The sequence below is a fragment of the Podarcis tiliguerta genome, assembly GCF_965153285.1.
Source record: "Podarcis tiliguerta genome assembly, chromosome: 13".
NCBI classification, from domain to species: Eukaryota; Metazoa; Chordata; class Lepidosauria; order Squamata; family Lacertidae; genus Podarcis; species Podarcis tiliguerta.
In genome coordinates, this window is record NC_139546.1 from 50,066,627 (window position 1) to 50,086,980 (window position 20,354).

The following is a 20,354-nucleotide window of genomic DNA, read 5'->3' on the forward strand; positions in this document are numbered from 1 at the left end:
TCTCCCCACCGTTGCAGAGCCCTGTTTCAGAGCCCTGGACTGCAGGCGGACGGAAGTGGCGGGCGAGGCAAATCAGGTTTTTGCTCCCCCCTTCCCTTCCTGCAACCGTTCCATTGGGGGGGGCACACGCATTCATTTCCACATTCGGGGCAGTGTCCATGGAAGGGTCAGCAACAGTCGCCCTCCAGATAGGATGGTTACGGGGACCCTTGTTCTCGTTTAGTCGTGTCCGCCTCTTCGTGCCCCCCTGGACCAGAGCACGCCAGGCCCTCCTGTCTTCCACTGCTTCCCGCAGTTGGGTCAAACTCATGCTGGTAGCTTCGAGAACACTGTCCCACCATCTCGTCCTCCGCCGTCCCCTTCTCCTTGTGCCCTCCATCTTTCCCAACATCAGGGTCTTTTCCAGGGAGTCTTCTCTTCTCATGAGGTGGCCAAAGTATTGGAGCCTCAGCTTCAGGATCTGTCCTTCCAGTGAGCACTCAGGGCTGGTTTCCTTCAGAATGGAGAGGTTGGATCTTCTTGCAGTCCATGGGGCTCTCAAGAGTCTCCTCCAGCACCAGAATTCAAAAGCGTCCATTCTTCGGCGATCAGCCTTCTTTATAGTACGGGGACCCCACCCAACCCTACTGAATATGCGGACTTTATTCTCCTCTACCTTTCTCTCTCTCTGATGTATTTACAGATGTTCTCGGAGCTTCAGGTCTGAGACGCTGGCAATATAATGGCATGTTCCGAGGGGCATGTGCAGAGTGTATTTCAGCCCTGAAGGCAAAGCCTCCCAGCTCCTGTGGGGCAGGGCTCAGGGAGGCAGAGTGGTTTTGTGTTACTCTCACCCTAGGTCTCTTCAACATCATCATCATTATTATTATTAATATTTCCAGCCCATCTGGGGTGGCTTCAAGCACGTATAAAGAACATAATAAAACATCAATCCTTAAAAACCTCCCAAAATTATAATAATTTTAAGACCCAGGATGCAATTTTGACGCTGCTTCTTAAGCTTTCGCCCACATATACAGTGGTACCTCGGGTTAAGTACTTAATTCGTTCTGGAGGTCCATTCTTAACCTGAAACTGTTCTTAACCTGAAGCACCACATTAGCTAATGGGGCCTCCTGCTGCCACCACGCCACCAGAGCACGACTTCTGTTCTCATCCTGAGGTAAAGTTCTTAACCCGAGGTACTATTTCTGGGTTTGCGGAGTCTGTAACCTGAAGCGGATGTAACCTGAAGCATATGTAACCTGAGGTACCACTGTAATTGCCAGGTGCTCCTGTTGCAACCCACCTTGGATCGGGCTGCGACCCGCCCGTACCGTCAGTCGAAGGTGAGGGCTCAGGTTTCCCCAAGATAACTCTGGGAAGCTGGGATCCCCCTTCGACGCTGGGGGACAATAGGATAGATCTGTGACAGCTGTTTTGGCCCCGGTGCCAGATAGAAAGCATGGTTAAAGGTAAAGGGACCCCTGACCATTAGGTCCAGTTGTGGCCGACTCTGGGGTTGCGGCACTCATCTCGCTTTATTGGCCGAGGGAGCCGGCATCCAGCTTCCAGGTCATGTGGCCAGCAGGACTAAGCCGCTTCTGGCGAACCAGAGCAGCGCACGAAAACGCCGTTTACCTTCCCGCTGGAGTGGTACCTATTTATCTACTTGCACTTTGACGTGCTTTCGCACTGCTAGGTTGGCAGGAGCAGGGACCGAGCAACGGGAGCTCACCCTGTTGCGGGGATTCGAACCGCCGACCTTCTGATCGGCAAGTCCTAGGCTCTGTGGTTTAACCCACAGCGCCACCTGCGTCCCTAGAAAGCGTGGTTAGAGTCAGCCTAAAGACCCTATTCAAGCTCAAGAGATGGTTGATGAAGGGGGATGTCTGGATGACCCCCCGGGTGGGGTCCAGGATCTCCTGACCCGAGGGAGACCCCGGGTGCTGTACCTGTCGGAACGCCATCGCGTGTCATGCCCCCTCTCTGCGTTTACCCACATTCAGCCGGTCCCACATGTCTCCCCCCTCCTCAAATTCTTGCTCTGTGCCACAGAGCGCTGCCTCTTCCTTTTCCCTCCCTCCCCAACCCTCCTTTTTCTCTCTCCCTCCGTCATCCGGGCTGGTTTCCATAGAAACTCCCTTTCCGTTTGGGTACTCCTGTCGCAGCCGGGAAGGGAGTTTATATATATGCGTGTGCGCGAGAGAAAGAGGGACCCTGAAGGAATTGTTGCCGCCGTGTTATACGCACGCACACTCTCCGTGCATGCAGGCACAAGCCCATTCGCACGCGCGCACACACCCCCATGGCCTGAAATTGCGTCGTGGGGACGGTCCCACCCAGGTCGAGGGAGGAGGGAAGTTAGTGAAAGGCGGGCTTGGAAGAAAACATTGTGGGCATCCCTATTGTTCTGTCTCTCTCTCACACAAGATTTTCTCCCACGTCTCTGCAGCGGGGAGAGGAGGGGGCCGGCCTGGCCAAAGGAGGCGCCTGAGCGTCTGGGGGCAACGAGGCGAGCCTCTTGGAGCGGCTTCCGCGCTGAGCTCCGGAGATCGGGCCGGGCCAAGGCATCAGCTGCTTAATCCGCGCTGGCACCGGGAATTTTTTCCCTTCAGCCATTTTAGGCTTGCCAGCTGGAGGAACGAGCTCCTTGAGCAAAATGGCTCCCCAATGGGTGGAGTGGGGAGGGCGACCGGGGGGGGGCCCTGTGGGGAGGAGGGCTGGGCTGGGGGCTTCTCCACTCAAGCCAAACAGGCCGCTCTCTCTTCCCCTGATGGCCTTCGGCCTGCCCAATGCCAGCATCAGCCCTGCTGCTTCGCTCGGTGTGACTCATGTCAACGGCAGCCAAGTGACTTTTCGGGACTGACGGGAAGCAGAGCTCTGTGGTTCTCCCGGCTGCCTTGTCCCAGCCCTTCCTACGCGGGGGTTCGTATCCCCACTTGCCGGGGGGCCTCGGGCCGGTTGCTCGCTCGCTCGCTGTCAGCCTGACCTGCCTCGCAAGGTTGTTGTGGAGCTGATAACGGGGAAGGAGCAGGAACTATGCCTGCCAGCTTGAACCCCGGGGAGGAAGAGGTGGGATTTGAATGTAATAATAATAAGGTCGGCGGTTCGAATCCCCGCGGCGGGGTGCGCTCCCGCTGTTCGGTCCCAGCGCCTGCCAACCTAGCAGTTCGAAAGCACTTCCGGGTGCAAGTAGATAAATAGGGACCGCTTACTAGCGGGAAGGTAAACGGCGTTTCCGTGTGCGGCTCTGGCTCGCCAGAGCAGCGATGTCACGCTGGCCACGTGACCCGGAAGTGTCTCCGGACAGCGCTGGCCCCCGGCCTCTTGAGTGAGATGGGCGCACAACCCTAGAGTCTGGCAAGACTGGCCCGTACAGGCAGGGGTACCTTTACCTTTTAATAATAATAATTATTATTTATACCCCGCCCACCTGGCTGAGTTTCCCCAGCCACTCTGACTGGCGTTCCTAGCCGTCAGGCAGACCCCCAGAGACCCCCTCCTGAGACCTCTCCCCCAGCTGTGGCGCCCCTCTTCTCGAGAGGTCAGAGGTCACGGCTACTAAGCCATGTGTAAAAGATGGACCTTTCCAAGCACAATTCAAAGTGTTGGTGCTGACCTTGAAAGCCCTAAATGGCCTCAAAGGCCCAGTATACCTGAAGGAGCATCTCCATTCCCATCGTTCTGCCCGGACACTGAGGTCCAGCTCCGAGGGCCTTCTGGCAGTTCCCTCCCTGCAAGAAGCGAGGTCACAGGGAACCAGGCAGAGGGCCTTCTCGGTGGTGGCACCCGCCCTGTGGAACGCCCTCCCATCAGATGTCAAAGAGAACAACAACTACCAGACTTTTAGAAGACATCGGAAAGCAGCCCCATACAGTGGTACCTCGGTTTAAGTACTTAATTCATTCTGGAGGTCCATTCTTAACCTGAAACTGTTCTTAACCTGAAGCACCACTTTAGTTAATGGGGCCTCCTGCTGCCGCCGCGCCGCCAGAGCACGATTTCTGTTCTCATTCTGAAGCAAAGTTCTTAACCCGAGGTACTATTTCTGGGTTAGCGGAGTCTGTAACCTGAAGCATATGTAACCTGAAGTGTATGTAACCCGAGGTACCACTATATCGGGACATTTTAGTGTTTGATGTTTTAGTTTGTTCTGATATATGCTGTGAGCTGCCCAGAGCGGCTGGGAAACCCAGCCAGATGGGCGGGGTATAAATAAATTATTATTATTATTATTATTGACAGCTCTGTTGGTTAGAGCATGGCGCTCACCACGCCAAAGGTGGCAGGTTTGATCCCCGTATGGGGCTGCTGCAGATTCCTGCTTTGCAGGCCGTTGGATGAGATGAGCCTCAGGGTCCCTTCCCATTCTACGATTCCATGCTTCTATGGTCTGCCTCCACATTTGTGCTGTGCCAGCGTGGTGTAGTGGTTAAGAGCGGTGGACTCATAATCTGGTGAACCGGGTTCGATTCCCCGCTCCTCCACATGCAGCTGCTGGGTGACCTTGAGCCAGTCACACTTCTCTGAAGTCTCTCAGCCCCACTCACCTCACAGAGTGTTTGTTGTGGGGGAGGAAGGGAAAGGGAGATTGTTAGCCGCTTTGAGACTCCTGAAGGGGAGTGAAAGGCGGGATATCAAATCCAAACTCCTCCTCTTCCTCCTCCTCCTCCTCCTCTTCTTCTTCTTCTTCTAATACTGTATCATTATCCAGACACAATCTGGGTCTGAAAGCAATCCATTCAATGAGGTCTTGTTCTGTTGTCTATGCATAGATCAAAGGGGCCCAATAGTAGCATCTTTCCAATGAATCAATACCAGTCTTCTGACTACGTGGAGCAGTTCTCAGAGCCCCCTATAACTGGTATGTTTTTCAGAATAATAAATTAATAATAATAATTTTATTACTTATTCCCAACCCATCTGGCTGGGTTGCGCCAGCCGCTCAGGGTGGCTTCCAACACATATAAAAACACAGAATACAGTCGTACCTCGGGTTAAGAACTTAATTCGTTCCGGAGGTCCGTACTTAACCTGAAACTGTTCTTAACCTGAAGCACCACTTTAGCTAATGGGGCCTCCTGCTGCCGCCGCGCCGCCGGAGCATGATTTCTGTTCTCATCCTGAAGCAAAGTTCTTAACCTGAAGCACTATTTCTGGGTTAGCGGAGTATGTAGCCTGAAGCGTATGTAACCTGAAGCGTATGTAACCCGAGGTACCACTGTAATCGTAATTATGCATAGTCATAGAATCATCATAGAGTTGGAAGGGATCCTGGGGTCATCTAGCCCAACCCCCGAGCAGTGCAGGAATAATATGCAGGTGGCCCCTATGGGAATCGAACCTTGGTGTTACCAGCACCACATGCCAACTAACTGAGCTGACTGGCCTATCATACGACAACTTTAAATCCCCCCCACCCCAATTCATAAGTGTCGGACATTCATAAACACATGTTTCAAAGAGGCAGTCTCTAAATCGAATTATTATAACAATAATAACAACGGCTGTCTACCAGCTCCATCTGGTATGCAGGATGAGACCCTCCCTGCCCGCAGACTGCCTCGCCAGAGTGGTGCATGCTCTGGTTATCTCCCGCTTGGACTGCTGTAATGCGCTCTGCGTGGGGCTACCTTTGAAGGTGAACCAGAAACTGCAACTAATCCAGAATGCGGCAGCTAGACTGGGGACTGGGAGCGGCCGCCGGGACCACATGACACCGGTCTTCAAAGACCTACACTGGCTCCCAGTACGTTTCCGAGCACAATTCAAAGTGTTGGTGCTGACCTTGAAAGCCCTAACCTGCCTCAAAGGCCCAGTATACCTGGAGGAGCGTCTCCACCCCCATCGTTCTGCCTGGACACTGAGATCCAGCTCTGAGAGTCTTCTGGCGGTTCCCTCGCTGCGAGAAGCAAAGCCACAGGGAACCAGGCAGAGGGCCTTCTTGGTGGTGGCGCCCGCCCTGTGGAACGCCCTCCCACCAGATGTCAAGGAAATAAACAACCCTGACTTTTAGAAGACATCTGAAGGCTGTTCAGGGAAGCTTTTAATGTTTAATAGATTATTGTATTTTAATATTCTGTTGGAAGCCGCCCAGAGTGGCTGGGGAAACTCAGCCGGATGGGAGGGGTATAAATAATAAAGAATTATTATTATTATATAACAATAGCAGCAGCAGCAGCAACTAAGCCTGCATGTTCCCCCTCTTTGTTGAGACCTTCAGGCATTACTACCCCATTTTCTCTCTTTCTTGCAGGTCTGAGGCAGCTGAATGGCTGCAGCAATGGAGCTCACGGACACTGGCCACTCCAGCTCCCTCCTGGTCCAGCTGAACGAGCAGCGCCTCCGCGGCCAGTTCTGCGACATCACCATCATTGCTGAAGACACCAAGTTCAAGGCCCACAAGAACGTCCTCGCGGCCTCCAGCCCCTACTTCAAGGAGGTGCTGTCGGAGGAGTCCACCTGCCAGCAGCCCAGCCAGATCCTGGAGCTCCCCGACGTCCAAGCCGAAGTCTTCTCCGACGTCCTCAACTTCATCTACAACTCCCGGCTCTCCGTGCCCAGCCCGGCCGCCGCCAAGGAGATCGGGGCCGTCGGCCGCCGCCTCGGCATCTCCCGCCTCGAGGACCTGGACGACCCCTTGGCGGGCACCAAGATGGACGACTCGGGCGGGGCCTCTTCCAGGCCGTGCAGCTCGCCGATCGACCTCACCTGCCCTTCCCGCTCGGCCGAGCCTTCCAGCCCCCTCAGCTTCCACGATTTGGCTAAAGCCTCCAGCCCGGCCAGCGACGGCCAGCCCGACCCCGAAACAGAGACCGCCAAGATCCTGTACAACCTCAGCTCGGTCGCCGCCGTGCCGCCACCCCAGCCAGACCTGGCTTATGTGCTGAAGGGAGGTGTTAGCTGGGACCACGACGATTCCCCCGGAAACCCCTCGGCCGCCAACGGCGAGGCGGACCACCAAGGGCCGGCTTCCTCTCACTCGCCCCCGTCCGGAGCTTCCTACCCGGCCGCCAGCTCCTTCTGCTGCGGGAGCTGCGGCCGCTCCTTCACCACCTCGTCGGCGCTCAGCCTGCACATGAAACTGCACCGGACGCGCCGTTCTCTCTCCTGCCGGCACTGCGGCAAGAGCTTCATCCACATCAAGCGGCTCCAGACACACGAGGTCTTGTGCAAGGAGATGGAGAAAGCCGAGGAGGGTGTCCCCGCGGGCGAGGCGCTGCCCAGTCCCGGGCTGCCTCCCAAGCCGCCTCCGCCGCCGTCTTCCAAGAAGAGCGTGCTGTTCCGCCACCGGGGGCTGCAGCGCATGGACTACATCTCGGACCAAGACCACTTTGTCAAAGTGGTCGACGGGCACATCATCTACTTCTGCACCGTCTGCGAGCGCTCGTACATGACGCTCTCGAGTCTCAAGCGCCACTCCAATGTCCACTCGTGGCGGAGGAAGTACCCCTGCCGCTACTGCGACAAAGTCTTTGCTCTGGCCGAGTACCGCACCAAGCACGAGGTGTGGCACACAGGCGAGCGCCGCTACCAGTGCATCTTCTGCTGGGAGACCTTCGTCACCTACTACAACCTGAAGACCCACCAGAAAGCCTTCCACGGGATCAACCCCGGCCTGATCTCTTCCGAGAAGACGCCCAACGGAGGCTACAAGCCCAAGCTCAACGCCCTCAAGCTCTACCGCCTCCTGCCCATGCGCTCCCAAAAGAGGCCCTACAAGACCTACAGCCAAGGCCTGGTGCCTGACAACCTCCTGCTCCCAGCTCAGCCCATCCCCATGGCGCTGGGCGATGGGGACTCCTTGGACGGCAACCTGGTCTCCTCGCTGGGCAACGGCGACATTGCTTCCGTCTTCACTGCCAACGGCGGCTCCCTGGAGATGCCCGAGCCGGAACGCTTTCCACGGCCGCAGGAAACTGCGGCGGGCCCGGAGATCCCCGCGCTCCCAGCCGCGGGCGAGAACGCTCCTTCAGACAAGAGGCCGGGGCCCCTGAGCGCAGAGGCCGCCTCCGTCATCGCCTACGGGCGGCCCGCCTCCTCGGTCATCGTCCACAGCACCTCAGTGTTGCAGCAGACGCCCTCAGTGATCACCTACAACAGCAAGTCTTCGGAGGCAGGGCCTCTGCCGCCAACACAGGTGCCGTCTTCCGCCGCAGCCAGGCCTATCAAGAAACAAGTCCTGAAGGAGTACATCCAGTCGCAGAAGGCAGAGGGGCAGGCTCTGGAAGAGAGTGGGGAGCCCAGGGCCAGGGGACCGCGGTCCGGGCGGACCATGACGTACATGGCAAAGCCGGCATACGTCGGGGCCGCCTCCGAAAGCCGCGCCGCACCGCTCTGCCAGATCACGGTGCGCATCGGCGAGGAAGCCATCGTCAAGCGGCGGATCTCTGAGACGGACCTCATGCTGGACAAGGGCGGCCGCGTCGGGGGCAAGCGCTTCGATTTCGGCAGGGAGCAAAGCAGCGGGAAGGAGGTGCCGCCGGAAGCTCCCCACGGCAAGCACGCCAGCAGGGGGTACGCCAACGAGAGCGGTGAGGAGGAAAGCGACAGGGGCGACGCTGAAGACCAGCTGTGGCGGCCCTACTACAGCTACAAGCCCAAGCGGAAAGCCGGCGCCGGCGCCAACACGCTGCCCAAGATGAAAAAGTCCCGGTGGCACCGCAAACTCCGCTCTCTGCGCTGGATGAAAAGGACGGAGAAGGCCGGGGAGGAAGAAGAGGTGGAGGAAGAAGAGGAGGAGGAGGATGTGGGGACCAGCGAGTCGGGGCCAGCGGAAGCGTCTGCCGGCCGCGGGGCCGCCTCCGAAATCGAGGGACCGAGCCAGCCTCCCAAAGCCGGGCGCGGCTCCGAGTGGAAGCACGAGTGCGGCGCCTGTGGCAAGCTGTTCTCTGCGCTCAAGAAACTGAGGAAGCACGAGCGAGTGCACGGGCGCCTTGCCAAGGACAACCCACCCCTGGCGCCCTCGCAGGCCCACCGCGTCGGCCGCAAGCCCCTGGTCAAGTTCACCTGCGCCCACTGCACCAAGGTGTGCAAGACGGCCGCGGCCCTCAGCCGCCACATGAAGCGCCATGAGGGTGAGCCGCCCGAGCCCCTACCCGTGCCGGCCCTCACCACCGTCATCGCCTACTCCAAGAAGGCGGCGGAGGCTCCTCCTGTGGCTGTCGCGCCGGCGCCCGTCGTCAAAGAGGAGACCATGCAGGAGATGCAGGTGTCGTCCTCCAGCGGCGAAGCGCCCTTGTGCCCGCAAGAGGTCACCGAGGAGGAGGAGGAGGAGGGGCCCGTGGCAGTGGACATGCAGCCTTACGGACGCCGCACCCCAGTGCCGGAAGAGGAGGCCGTGCCCCTGGCAGAGGGGAACAAGTCTCCGTTTCCGGAGGAGCTCAGTGCCCACCCGCCTGTTCTGGAGGCGGCCACCAGCCTTGCCGAACTCCCGCCAAGATTACCGCACTCCTTGCAGGACCCCGTCATCTCGCACACTGGCCTTGCACTGAAAGAGGCCTGGGCGCCCGAGCTGGAGGAGGAGCGATACCCTGTCCAGGAGTTCCCGCTGCCCTTGCTGGTGCCGGGCAGCTGTCGGACCCGGAAGGACCTGGAGGACAAGCCGCCCTCGTTCCTCGCCTACCCCAGCGCCATCCAGTTCAGCGGCGTGGGCAAGGCGGGCGGCGGCGACGGCGCGGACGGCGGCAAGGTCTGCTTCTACCCGGACCCCTACCCTCTGATGTACGGCCACCAACTGCTGGCGGCCTACCCCTACAACTTCACCCTCCCGGTGGCGCTGAACATGGTCGTCCCGGACGAGAAGGGGCAGCCGCTGCCGTTCCTTCCCGGCGTCTTCAGCTACTCGGTGAACCCGTGCCGCGGCGAGGTCCACGACGGCTCTGCCGCAGCAGCCTCCAGCGTGGCCATGGCGATGGGGGCTGGCGCGGCCCACGAGGGCAGAGGGGAGGTGCCCGCCGCGGAGAGACTGAAGAAAGGGAGCCTTCTCTGAGGGGGAGGACCAAGGGAGGTTGGGGCGGAGGGGGTCAGCCGGAGGCGAGGGGTGCTGCCGCTTCCGCCTCTGCCAGGATGGCACCCTCCCGTGGCTTTGGACTCCAGCGCCCGCCCAGCCAGCGGAGGGTTTGGTGCGCTCTGGGGTTGTGGAAGGCGGCCCCCTCCTCCCCGAGAAGGGCTGTTCGGGGCGGAGGGGTGGGGGCAGATTGCAGTGGCAGCGCTGTGGCAGAGAGAGAGACAGAGCTATGGAATCCAGAGGTGAGCATTGATGGCGTTGAGGGGATGCGCAGGGCACAGCGCAGCCCCCTGACCCACAACTTCACATCCCCGTGGTTTGTTGAGTGGGGCACATCGTAGATAAGACTTTTTTTTTTAACAAACAGACAAAAAAAAAGACGTAGCAGCGAAAATAGGTACAGGGTAACCCCTCTCCCCCCCCCTTCTCCCAACCACACCCCCATATGAATGTCTTCTTGCTCCGTATATATATTTCCAGAGTGAACTTGCACAAGCAAATCTTCGTTGTCGTCTCCCCCCTCCCCAATCCTGCTCCCCCCTCCCCGTCTTGGCTCTCCCTGTTACCCCTGCCTGGGGAGGTGCGGCTGGGAGGAGGAGCCTCTGCTTTGGGGGGTGGAGCTCTTTTTTGGCTCCTCCCACCAGCCGATGCCCCTTTTATCTCTTGCCTTCCCGGTCTCTTCCTTCCCCAAATCGCCATTCCCCCCCCCCTCTAAAGGGGAAGAAGGTCTCATTCCACAGAACTGTCTCCCCCACCCTCTCTTCCCCCCCTTTTTTGGGGGGGGTGCCCCCTCGGCCCCCCCCCCTCCGGCCCAGCGCCTCGGATCTCTAGCCTCTGCTTTTAGCAGCTGCATTATTTCTCCCTGTTCGTTTTTGTTTTGCAGCTTGAAGGGGATGAATCACATTTTCCTTTTGGCTGGATGGAGGAGGAGGAGGAGGAAGGGGTGGAGTGGGGGGGGGAGGAGAAGGAGGAGGGTGTTCTGTTGAGATGGTGAGTAGGCGAGAGGACGGTTCTGTAGGATCTGGTCTTCCAGGGTTTTTGCAACAGCCACAACAGAGCAGCAACAGCTTTGCATCGCATCTGGACACACTTTGCAGGAGTGGGGGCTGCCAGGTTTACTGCCATCCTGGTAGCATGCCCTTCTCTCTCTCTCTCTCTCTCTCTCTCTCTCTCTCTCTCTCTCTCTCTTTTGGGGGGGTGCCCTTTCAGCCGGAGTGGGGTGGGCAACCAGACCGGATTCCACTGTGTACTGTGATTATAATTTCCGCCAAGCTCATCCCACTTCTGCCGCCTTTGCAGAAAACAACAGCACAGCACATAACCCCACCCTCCCAGTAACACACATTCCCTCCCACTTCCTCCATACTGGGATTTACCCCCCAAAACACACACACACACACAAACACACACACCACCTAAACTCAGCAATAGAGCAGTTGGGTTACATTCCACAGTCCCGGAATTAAAAACCCAAACCCTTCCTTGTGCTTCTTTCTCTCTCAATAAACAAACTAGTCCTACCTAATGCAAGAAGAAAAGCATTTTCCAGCTGTGGCTTAAGCGATCTTTGAGCCTCCCGAGGATTGAAAGGGGCACAGACATTTGTCATGCCAATGAGCATTCTGGACCACTTAGGTTTACATTTGCATCAGGGGAAAAAAAACACTCCCTTTTTTTTAGCCACCCCTGTCCATAAGGCGACTGGGCAAGTCTTCAAAATGATTTTAAGATATGGAAATGTTCCCTTCCTCTCCAGAAAGGCGTACAAAATTCTGTTCTTCCTTCCCCCCCCCCCTCTTCCCTTCTCTTGCTACGAACCCAAATAAATAAGTAATGGAATATTTTTTAGGATTTAGGGAGAACGGAGTGCTGCATTCCAGAAGGCCACTGCATATTTTTTTTTGGGGGGGGGAATGGGTTTATTATTATTATTATTTTAGATTAGAGAATATGGGCAGGGTGGGGTTAGGGATGGCAATCGCCCCATTATTTTAAAAAGCCTTAGGTGTTTTCTAAGCCTGGGGGTAATGGGCTCTGCCTACTTCCAAGATGAAAAAGCAGAACAAATTTAAATTTGTGGATATTTTTTTCGGCTTACGAAAGGACCAAAACAGTGGGGATTTTGTTTTTTCCTTTAAAAACAAAAACGCAACAACCCCTAATTAGTAGGGGGTGGCGAAAGAAAACTCACCCTTTTAGGGAAACTGCATATACCTTAAAAAGCAAGCAGAAGGGTTTTGAAGAGACAATATTTGGAGGTTTTCGATATTGAAGATTTTTAAAGGGAGGGGCAGAGTTTTGCCTAAAGGCTTCGGACAACGGGAGGAGGAAAGGAGAGTTATGGATGCCAGATGTTTTAGCGCACCTTTCCAAAAAATGGGCCGGTCCCCTCCAGGTTTTTGTGATTAAAAATATCTGAAAAGCCCTAGGTTGGGGAAAAGGCTCTTTTAATGCAGAACTCCAGACGATAGCAGGGATTTGCTGCTAGATTTCTGGGTGTGATGAGCTTCCGGACTTCCAAAGGTTCCTATTGAACAATAGGAGCAAAACAGCTTCCGCCCTCCTCCAAAATATAAGATCACTGAGATTCCTGCGTTGTACGGGGTTGGAATGGATGACCTTTGGGTACCTCCGACAATTCTGCGCTTTCGATAAGCTAGCAGAAATGGAGAGTGGAATGGGGAGTGGAATTTTCTGCAAATTCCTTTCTGGAATCGAAAAAACTCCAGACCACCCCCTTACTGCTAAAATGAGCTTCAACTTTGCCCCCCACCCCTGAAACTTGCAGCCTTCGCTGCGTATTTTTGCCTCCGCAACCTCCTTCCGGAAACTAGAAAGTTCTGGCCAAGGGAGGTCTTTTTTTCGGGGGGGGGGGTACCTTAACCCACCCTGCCTCCGTCAATTCTCAGCTTTAAGTGTTAAAAAAAACCTCTCTAGACTTCCCTTAATATTTTAAGGGATGCAAAACGACTCCTCCACTGCCCCCAAAGGCCTCCTGTTGAATTTTCCCATCTCCCCCCCAGTGGAACCAAGGCATCCCCATCTTCTGTGGGCCTTGCCAGGCCTGCTCGGAGACTGGCACTTGAACAAGGGGGGGGGGGGGAGCAAGGATCAGAAGGGCTTCCAAAGAAAGACTGGCTTGCAGGGGCGGGGTGGGAGCTGGTGGCGCCTCTAACCCCCCCCCCCCCCCGTTTGGAGACTCCGAGGGGGGACGGAGAGAGAGAATTGCGGCGTGCAAAATTTCACCAGTTGCTCCAGCGCAGGGGATATGCTGCGAGCCGCCTCTCTCGCCTTCCCCCCCCCTCCGCATGCACTGCAGCACAGCTGCCCCCCCCCCCAATTTCTGTTTGCAGCAAACCGAGGTCTGCAAAAGGAAACCACAGTCTTCTCTCTGCAGCGGCAGAGCGGAAGCACGGCCTTGCAGTTTTCTCTTTTCTCCCCCCCCCCCCAAAAAAAAACAACCACCCCAAGCAGGGCCGATAAAGCCTCCTTCTCTCCCCCCCCCCATCGCAACGCAGAGCCTCCTCTAACCCACCCCCCCTCGTCGCCTCCAGCACTTTAGAGCTGCCTCCGCATGCATTCCACCTGGTCGCAGCATCCCTACTGTGGCTCACCTGCAATGCAGCAAAAATTGCACATTCCTCCTCCTCGCCTGTTGCTGCTGCTGCGCCACCGATAAGAAGGCACTGCTTGGGGCGAGGGGGTGCGTGGTTTTTTTTTGGGGGGGGGCGACTTCCTGACTCTTCCTTTCCCCCCACAACCCCACCCCGCATCACGCTCACAAATTCCTCCAGCATCCTAAAAGGCGCATGATTCTGGAGCCGACTTTTTGAAAGGGCAGGCCCCTTGCGCTCGCACCCGGCACTCCAGGCCCCCTGTGTAACCCCCCACCCTTCCGCTATGGGGCTGTGGGGATACAGCTGCCCCCCACGCCGCCGCTGTGACCCATCCCTAGGATGGCAACCGGTCAGCAAGCAGGCCTGGGGTCCTTTTTTCTGGCCTGCAAAGGTTGAAAGGTCAAGCCAAGCGGCAAAGCAAGAAGAGGCTGCGCCAAGGGGTTTGCCCCATGGTTTGGCAGTGGGGCACGCTTCTGGTCGCGATCCAGCACGGCTGCGTGTCGCCAGCGAGCAGCCCTGCGCACCTCACAGCCGATGCGTTGAAAGAGGCCGGTCAGGGTTGAGAATGGGGAGTTGGAGAGATCACCAAAGTTATTTTTTGGGGAGGGGTCGCACTCCGGACCACCAGGGTGGGGAGGGCATGTGGGGCGGTCATTGGTGGGGGGCAGAAGGGCGGTCACTGACGTGTACATAGCTGTCCGTCTCTCTGATCTTTTGCACTTTTTCGCCACTGGGGGGGCTCTCGGTGATTGTTGACCGTTTGCTACTGAATGTAAACTTGTCTCTCTTTCTCTCTCTTTTTGGTTTTTAATTTTTTGTTACTTTCTAGAAGCACCTCTAGGTAGTTTTATGGCACTTTAGAAGATTTGCTGAATCCGTTTTAAAAGGGGGGGGGGGGACACGATACCAAGGGTTTAAAAACAACAACAAATAGATACAGTACGCGGGCGGGTGGCGGGGTGGCCCGATCCGTACAAAAATGTTAAAATGACGAGGATGAAATAATAATATTATTATTTTTTGCCGCTTTTTCCCGGTCTCTGTTCCAAGTGTTCGAAGTGTGAAGAGTCCGTTAGACAAAAAAAAAAATACTGTATTTATCTCTCTGCATCTGTGTGTGTAACTCAAATAACTTCTTCAAAATAAAAAGACAATTATACGCTCCACGAGAAACTGTTAAGAAAGCGGTGGCGAGCGCCCAACACGTATTCCAGCTTTGTGAAAACGGGGGTCACATTTAGCCTTTCTTTCCTCCCAATTAGTGGTTGCGGCTAACAATATGTAAATTGTTAAGTTGTGGGCGAACATATCAGACGACACAGCGATTCTTCCAAAGCTGCTCTTTATTTGTAAGCTGGAACAGAACTGAACTGAAGGGCTCAGTCAGCCTGCTTATATAGAGCTCCAGAACAATGCGACTGTTGCCGTTTTCTAAAACTATCCAATCACTGAATGTCACTTTCGATCCTTCATTTGCATACAAACTATCCAGTCACTGAATGTCACTTTCGATCCTTCATTTGCATACAAACTATCCAATCACTGAACGTCACTTTCGATCCTTCATTTGCATACAAACTATCCAATCATTGAACGTCACTTTTGATCCTTCATTTGCATACAAACTATCCAATCACTGAACATCACTTTTGATCCTTCATTTGCATACAAACTATCCAATCACTGAACGTCACTTTCGATCCTTCATTTGCATACAAACTATCCAATCACTGAACGTCACTTTCGATCCTTCATTTGCATACAAACTATCCAATCACTGAACGCCGCTTTCGATCCTTCATTTGCATAACTGTATACAGTATCCCCCTGCTGGCCCAGGGTGAGAACTTCAGTACATAACATAAATATTCCACCTTTTTCTGTCTCGGAGGAGCTCAAGATGGCACATACATCTCCTTGAATCCCCACCACAACAACCAGCGAGGCAGGCAGTGACTGGCTCCACGGAAGATAGAATTCGAACCCTGCTCTCCCACGTCTGTGTAACCTGACACACTCACCCAGGCTTCCTCAGCCTCGGCCCTCCAGATGTTTTCGGCCTACAGCTCCCATGATCCCTAGCCAGCAGGACAAGTGGCCAGGGATGATGGGAATTGCAGTCTCCGAACATTTGGAGGGCCGAGGTTGAAGACGCCTGCTCTAGCCACTAACCCACACTGCCACAGTTACATCGCCGCCTGTGGCCTTGGGCATGTGGGGCGGTCGCCGCTGCCTGGGTGTGCTGCTAAAAATATCAGGATTTTTTTGGGGGGGGAAGGGGCCCTTATTCTTCACAGTTATGCTTGGGCTGTTCGAGGCGAGTATATAGCATCAGAATTGTAGGTTTAGCCCCTAGGGACCCCTGAGGGTCATCTAGACCAACCCCCTGGCCCTCGGGGGGTCCCTTCTCCCAAACCTTTGATTCTGTAATTCAGAGGAGAGAGCATGGAAAGATGAAAGCCTACATTGTTGCTTTTTTCCTGCTGGAATTTCAACCTTTTGGGAAATAGCAATCCTGTTAAGCAGCTAATGTCCTTTCTGGATTTCAGACTGACCCATCTTGGGGGTGTTTGTTTGGCCTTGGCGGGGGGGGGGGGACTAGTTGTGGGGTGCGTGGACTTCAGCAAGTCCCCCCCCCCCACTCCACCACCAACCTGTCTCTGCCCAGAAAAAATAAATCAGATTTTGGGGCCTCTGTGGGGTGGGGGGGGGGTAAACCCCCCTCCCTTTGTGCCACAAATCTGCTACCTCCAGCCCCTGTTTTTAAGATTGGTTCCTGGCTTGCTGGAGGACCAATCCTGCCCTAGATGCTAGATCTTTGCCCCACTGACACTTAATCCTTTGCTGCTGTTGCAACCGGCAAGTAGGCAAACATAGCCTTTTACCTCCGCGGATGATGACCGATTCACCTTGCTGAGAAAGCAAGGAAGGCGTGGGGTTGCTGGCCCAAAGGTGACCCCCCCCCACCGGCCCCTCTTTCAAATATATCTCCCTAGAGATCGGGGGTGGGGGTGGGGGGTGGCACAGCCTGGCCATTCAGGGCAAGGGTCTGTCCCTATGTGTACTTTAGCCCTAGGGGATCCAAAAAAAAGTTAGGGGGAGAGGAAAGCAATATCCGACCGTTCAGTATGTTCAGAAGGATTCAGAGTGAGAAGCAAGGTGCCTCTGGGCATGTACAGAGAGCAGGGCTACACACCTGTGCCAGAGATCCTCTAGCTGTGGTTCCTTTTTTTAAAAAATAAAATTTATTAGATATTTTATACTTATAAAAGAAAAACAGTAAAAGAAAAACAATACACAAATTCAACAAACAATACATCAACAACAAAAAGAAATTAAAAAAAGAAGAAAATACAATGCAACCTAAGAAAAAAAATACAAAAACACAAATATTTTGTATCCAAATTTTTGTATCCAGATCTTTCATTAGCTTATTTCCTCGACTTCCTCGCACCTCCCTTTTTTGTATTCTGGTTCAAATTATCTGGTTCAACAAATCCTTTCCCTCTTCTTCAATTTAGTCTGTAATTTATCATAACACAATTTAACTTTCAATTTCCCAATTTAACACATTAACACTTAATGTTCATATGATTCTTAATAACCCTTCTGCTAAAACCATATAACTTCATTCCAATATACTTCTAACATTAATTTTGCAGTATTTCTGTAAATATACTTTAATTTTTTTCCAATCTTCTTCCATCGACTCTTCTCCCTGGTCTCGGATTCTGCCGGTCATTTCCGCCATTTCCATGTAGTCCATCAGTTATTCCATCTCTACATTTCTATGGTTCTAGCCAATTGCCCAACTTCTGCCCAAGCCCCAAACTTGTTATTTTCCCTCTCCCAACAAGAATAATGTTGGCACCTTCACACAGCTAATTGGTTGATAGATCCACGCCTTCTCTAAGTCTAACCCAATCCTGGAGAAATTCCTGAATGGTCCACACTCCTCGTCCTTATATAAGAGAGATTTTTTTCTATACCACGCTTCCTGGGAGGATGACAGGGCAGTTTACAGTATAAAAGCACCAAAACAAACAAACAAACGAAAAACGTCGTAACAAAATAACAGCTGCCGCCCCCCAAAACAGTTTTAAAGGCCATGAGTGGTTTAATTAACCAACGGCCTGGTTGATGAAGAATGTTTTTGCCTGGTGCATAATGTATAATGAAGGCACCAGGCGAGCTTCCCTGGGGAGAGCATTCCACAGATGGGGAGCCACCACAAAGAAGGCCCTGTTCTTGTGTTCCCACCTTTCGGACCTCTCATGGAGGAGGCACACAAAGAAGGGCCTCAGAAGATGAACTCAAAGTCCGGGTCGGTTCATATGGAAAGAGGTAGACCCTGAGCTGTTTAAGGCAGGGGTCAGCAACCTTTTCAAGCCAGGGGGCCGGTCCACCATCCCTCAGACCATGTGGTTGGCCGGACTGTATTTGTGGGGGGGGGGGGGATGAACGAATTCCTATGCCCCACAAATAACCCAGAGATGCATTTTAAATAAAAGCATACATTCTACTCATGTAAAAACACAATGATTCCCGGACCGTCCGCGGGCCAGATTGAGAAGGGGATTGGGCCTCATCCGGCCCCGGGCCTTAGGTCGCCTACTCCTGCTTTATGGCTTTATAGGTCAAAACCAGCACTTTGAACTGGGCCTGGAAACTAATTGGTAGCCGGTGCAGTCAGACCAGGATTGGTGCAATATGCTCAAACTGGCTTGCTCCAGTGAGCAACCTGGCCGCTGAATTCTGAAGTTTCCGTACTGTCTTCAGAGGCAGCCACTGTGGGTTAAACAACAGAGCCTAGGACTTGCCGATCAGAAGGTCGGCAGTTCGAATCCCCGCAATGACGGGGTGAGCTCCCGTTGCTCGGTCCCTGCTCCTGCCAACCTAGCAGTTTGAAAGCACGTCAAAGTGCAAGTAGATAAATAGGTACCACTGGGGAGAAGGTAAACGGTGTTTCCGTGCGCTGCTCTGGTTCGCCAGAAGCGGCTTAGTCCTGCTGGCCACATGACCCGGAAGCTGTACGCCGGCTCCCTCGGCCAATAAAGCAAGATGAGCTCCGCAACCCCAGAGTTGGCCACAACTGGACCTAATGGTCAGGGGTCCCTTTACCTGTACCTTTAATGGAGCCTAGTGGTTGCCAGAGCATAGACAACAGTAGTTAGGCTATTCCTGTCCAGATAGGAGTGCAGCTGGGCTACCAGCTGAAGCCGATGGAAGGCCCTCCAGGCCATTGAGGCCTCAAGCGATGGCATAGGATCCATAACCCCATCACCTCCCGAGGGAGACTGTCTCACTGTCAAACACCTCTTACTGTCAGAAAGTTCTTCTGAATGTTTCGTCAGAATCACCTTCCTTGTAACTTGAAGCCACGAGTTCGAGTCCTACCCTCCAGCGCGGGAGAAAACAAGCTTGCTGCCTCTTCCATGGGACAGCGCTTCAGGTATTTGAAGATGGCTGTCAGATCTTCTGCTTTCCAGGCTAAACTCACCCAGCTCCTTCAACCGTTCCTCACCAGGGTTGGTTTCCAGACCCTTGACCGTCTTGTTCGCCCTCCTCAGCACACCTTCCAGCTTATCAGCATCCTTAAATTGTGGTTTGCAGAACGGGACACGGTATTCCTGGTGTGGTCTGACCAAGGCGGAACAGAGGAGTCCTGTTACCTCCCATGAGTTCGGCACTATATTTCTGTTGATGCAGCCTAGAATAGCATTAGCTTTTTCTGCTGCTGCATCACACTGTTGGCTCACCTTGAGCTTATGGTCCACTCAGACCCCTAGATCAGGGCTCAGCAAACTTTTTTTGCAGGGGGCCGTCCCACTGTCCCTCAGACCTTGTGGGGGGCCGGAGTATTTTTTGGAAGAAAAAAAAAAGGAACGAATTCCTATGCCCCACAAATCACCCAGAGATGCATTTTAGATAAAAGGACACATTCTACTCATGTAAAAACACGCTGATTCCCGGACCGTCCGTGGGCCAGATTCAGAAGGCGATTGGGCCAGATCCGGCCCCCGGGCCTTAGTTTGCCTACCCATGGTCTAGATCCTTTTCACATATATAAACTGGCAAGCCAGGTGTCCCTGATCTTATATATGTGCAGCTGGCTCTTCTGTCGTGAGTGCAGATTTATCTGTGGCCTAATCCTAATAGGGGTACCCTCCATTTCCCTCTGAATGGGGGTTCTTAGGGTCTCGCACTCGCCCCCAAACCATATGGGAGACAAGAGGGATATGTGACCCCTCCCCTCGCAATATGCAGAAGGATGATAACTCAGTTGGTAGAGCGTGAGAATTTTAGTCTCAGAGTTGTGGGTTTGAGTTTTACACCAGGCAAAAGATTCCTGCGTTTAAGGGGTTGGGCTAGATGCATGGGGTGTAAAAGGTAAAGGGACCCCTGACCATTAGGTCCAGTCGCGGACGACTCTGGGGTTGCGGCGCTCATCTCGCTTTACTGGCCGAGGGAGCCGACATACGGCTTCCGGGTCCTGTGGCCAGCGTGACTAAGCCGCTTGTGGCGAACCAGAGCAGCGCACGGAAACGCCGTTTACCTTCCCACTGGAGTGGTACCTATTTATCTACTTGCACTTTGATGTGCTTTCGAACTGCTAGGTTGGCAGGAGCAGGGACCGAGCAATGGGAGCTCACCCCGTTGCAGGGATTCGAACCGCCGACCTTCTGATCGGCAAGTCCTAGGCTCTGTGGTTTAACCCACAGCGCCACCCGCATCCCATATGGGGC

At 54.3% G+C, this 20,354-nt stretch overlaps 1 protein-coding gene across 3 annotated transcripts in view; it reads left to right on the plus strand.

Annotated features, from left to right (window-relative positions):
• Window positions 1–14,781, plus strand: part of ZBTB4 (zinc finger and BTB domain containing 4) — a 33,255-nt gene extending 18,474 nt beyond the window's left edge. For all 3 annotated transcript variants that reach the window (XM_083410057.1, XM_083410056.1, XM_083410055.1), the window contains exon 3: window positions 6,239–14,781. In XM_083410057.1, the coding sequence (XP_083266183.1) occupies window positions 6,254–9,973 (3,720 nt within the window). In that variant the 5' untranslated portion in view covers window positions 6,239–6,253 and the 3' untranslated portion in view covers window positions 9,974–14,781. The remainder of the gene's footprint in view (window positions 1–6,238) is intronic.
• The last annotated feature ends 5,573 nt before the right edge of the window (window positions 14,782–20,354 follow it).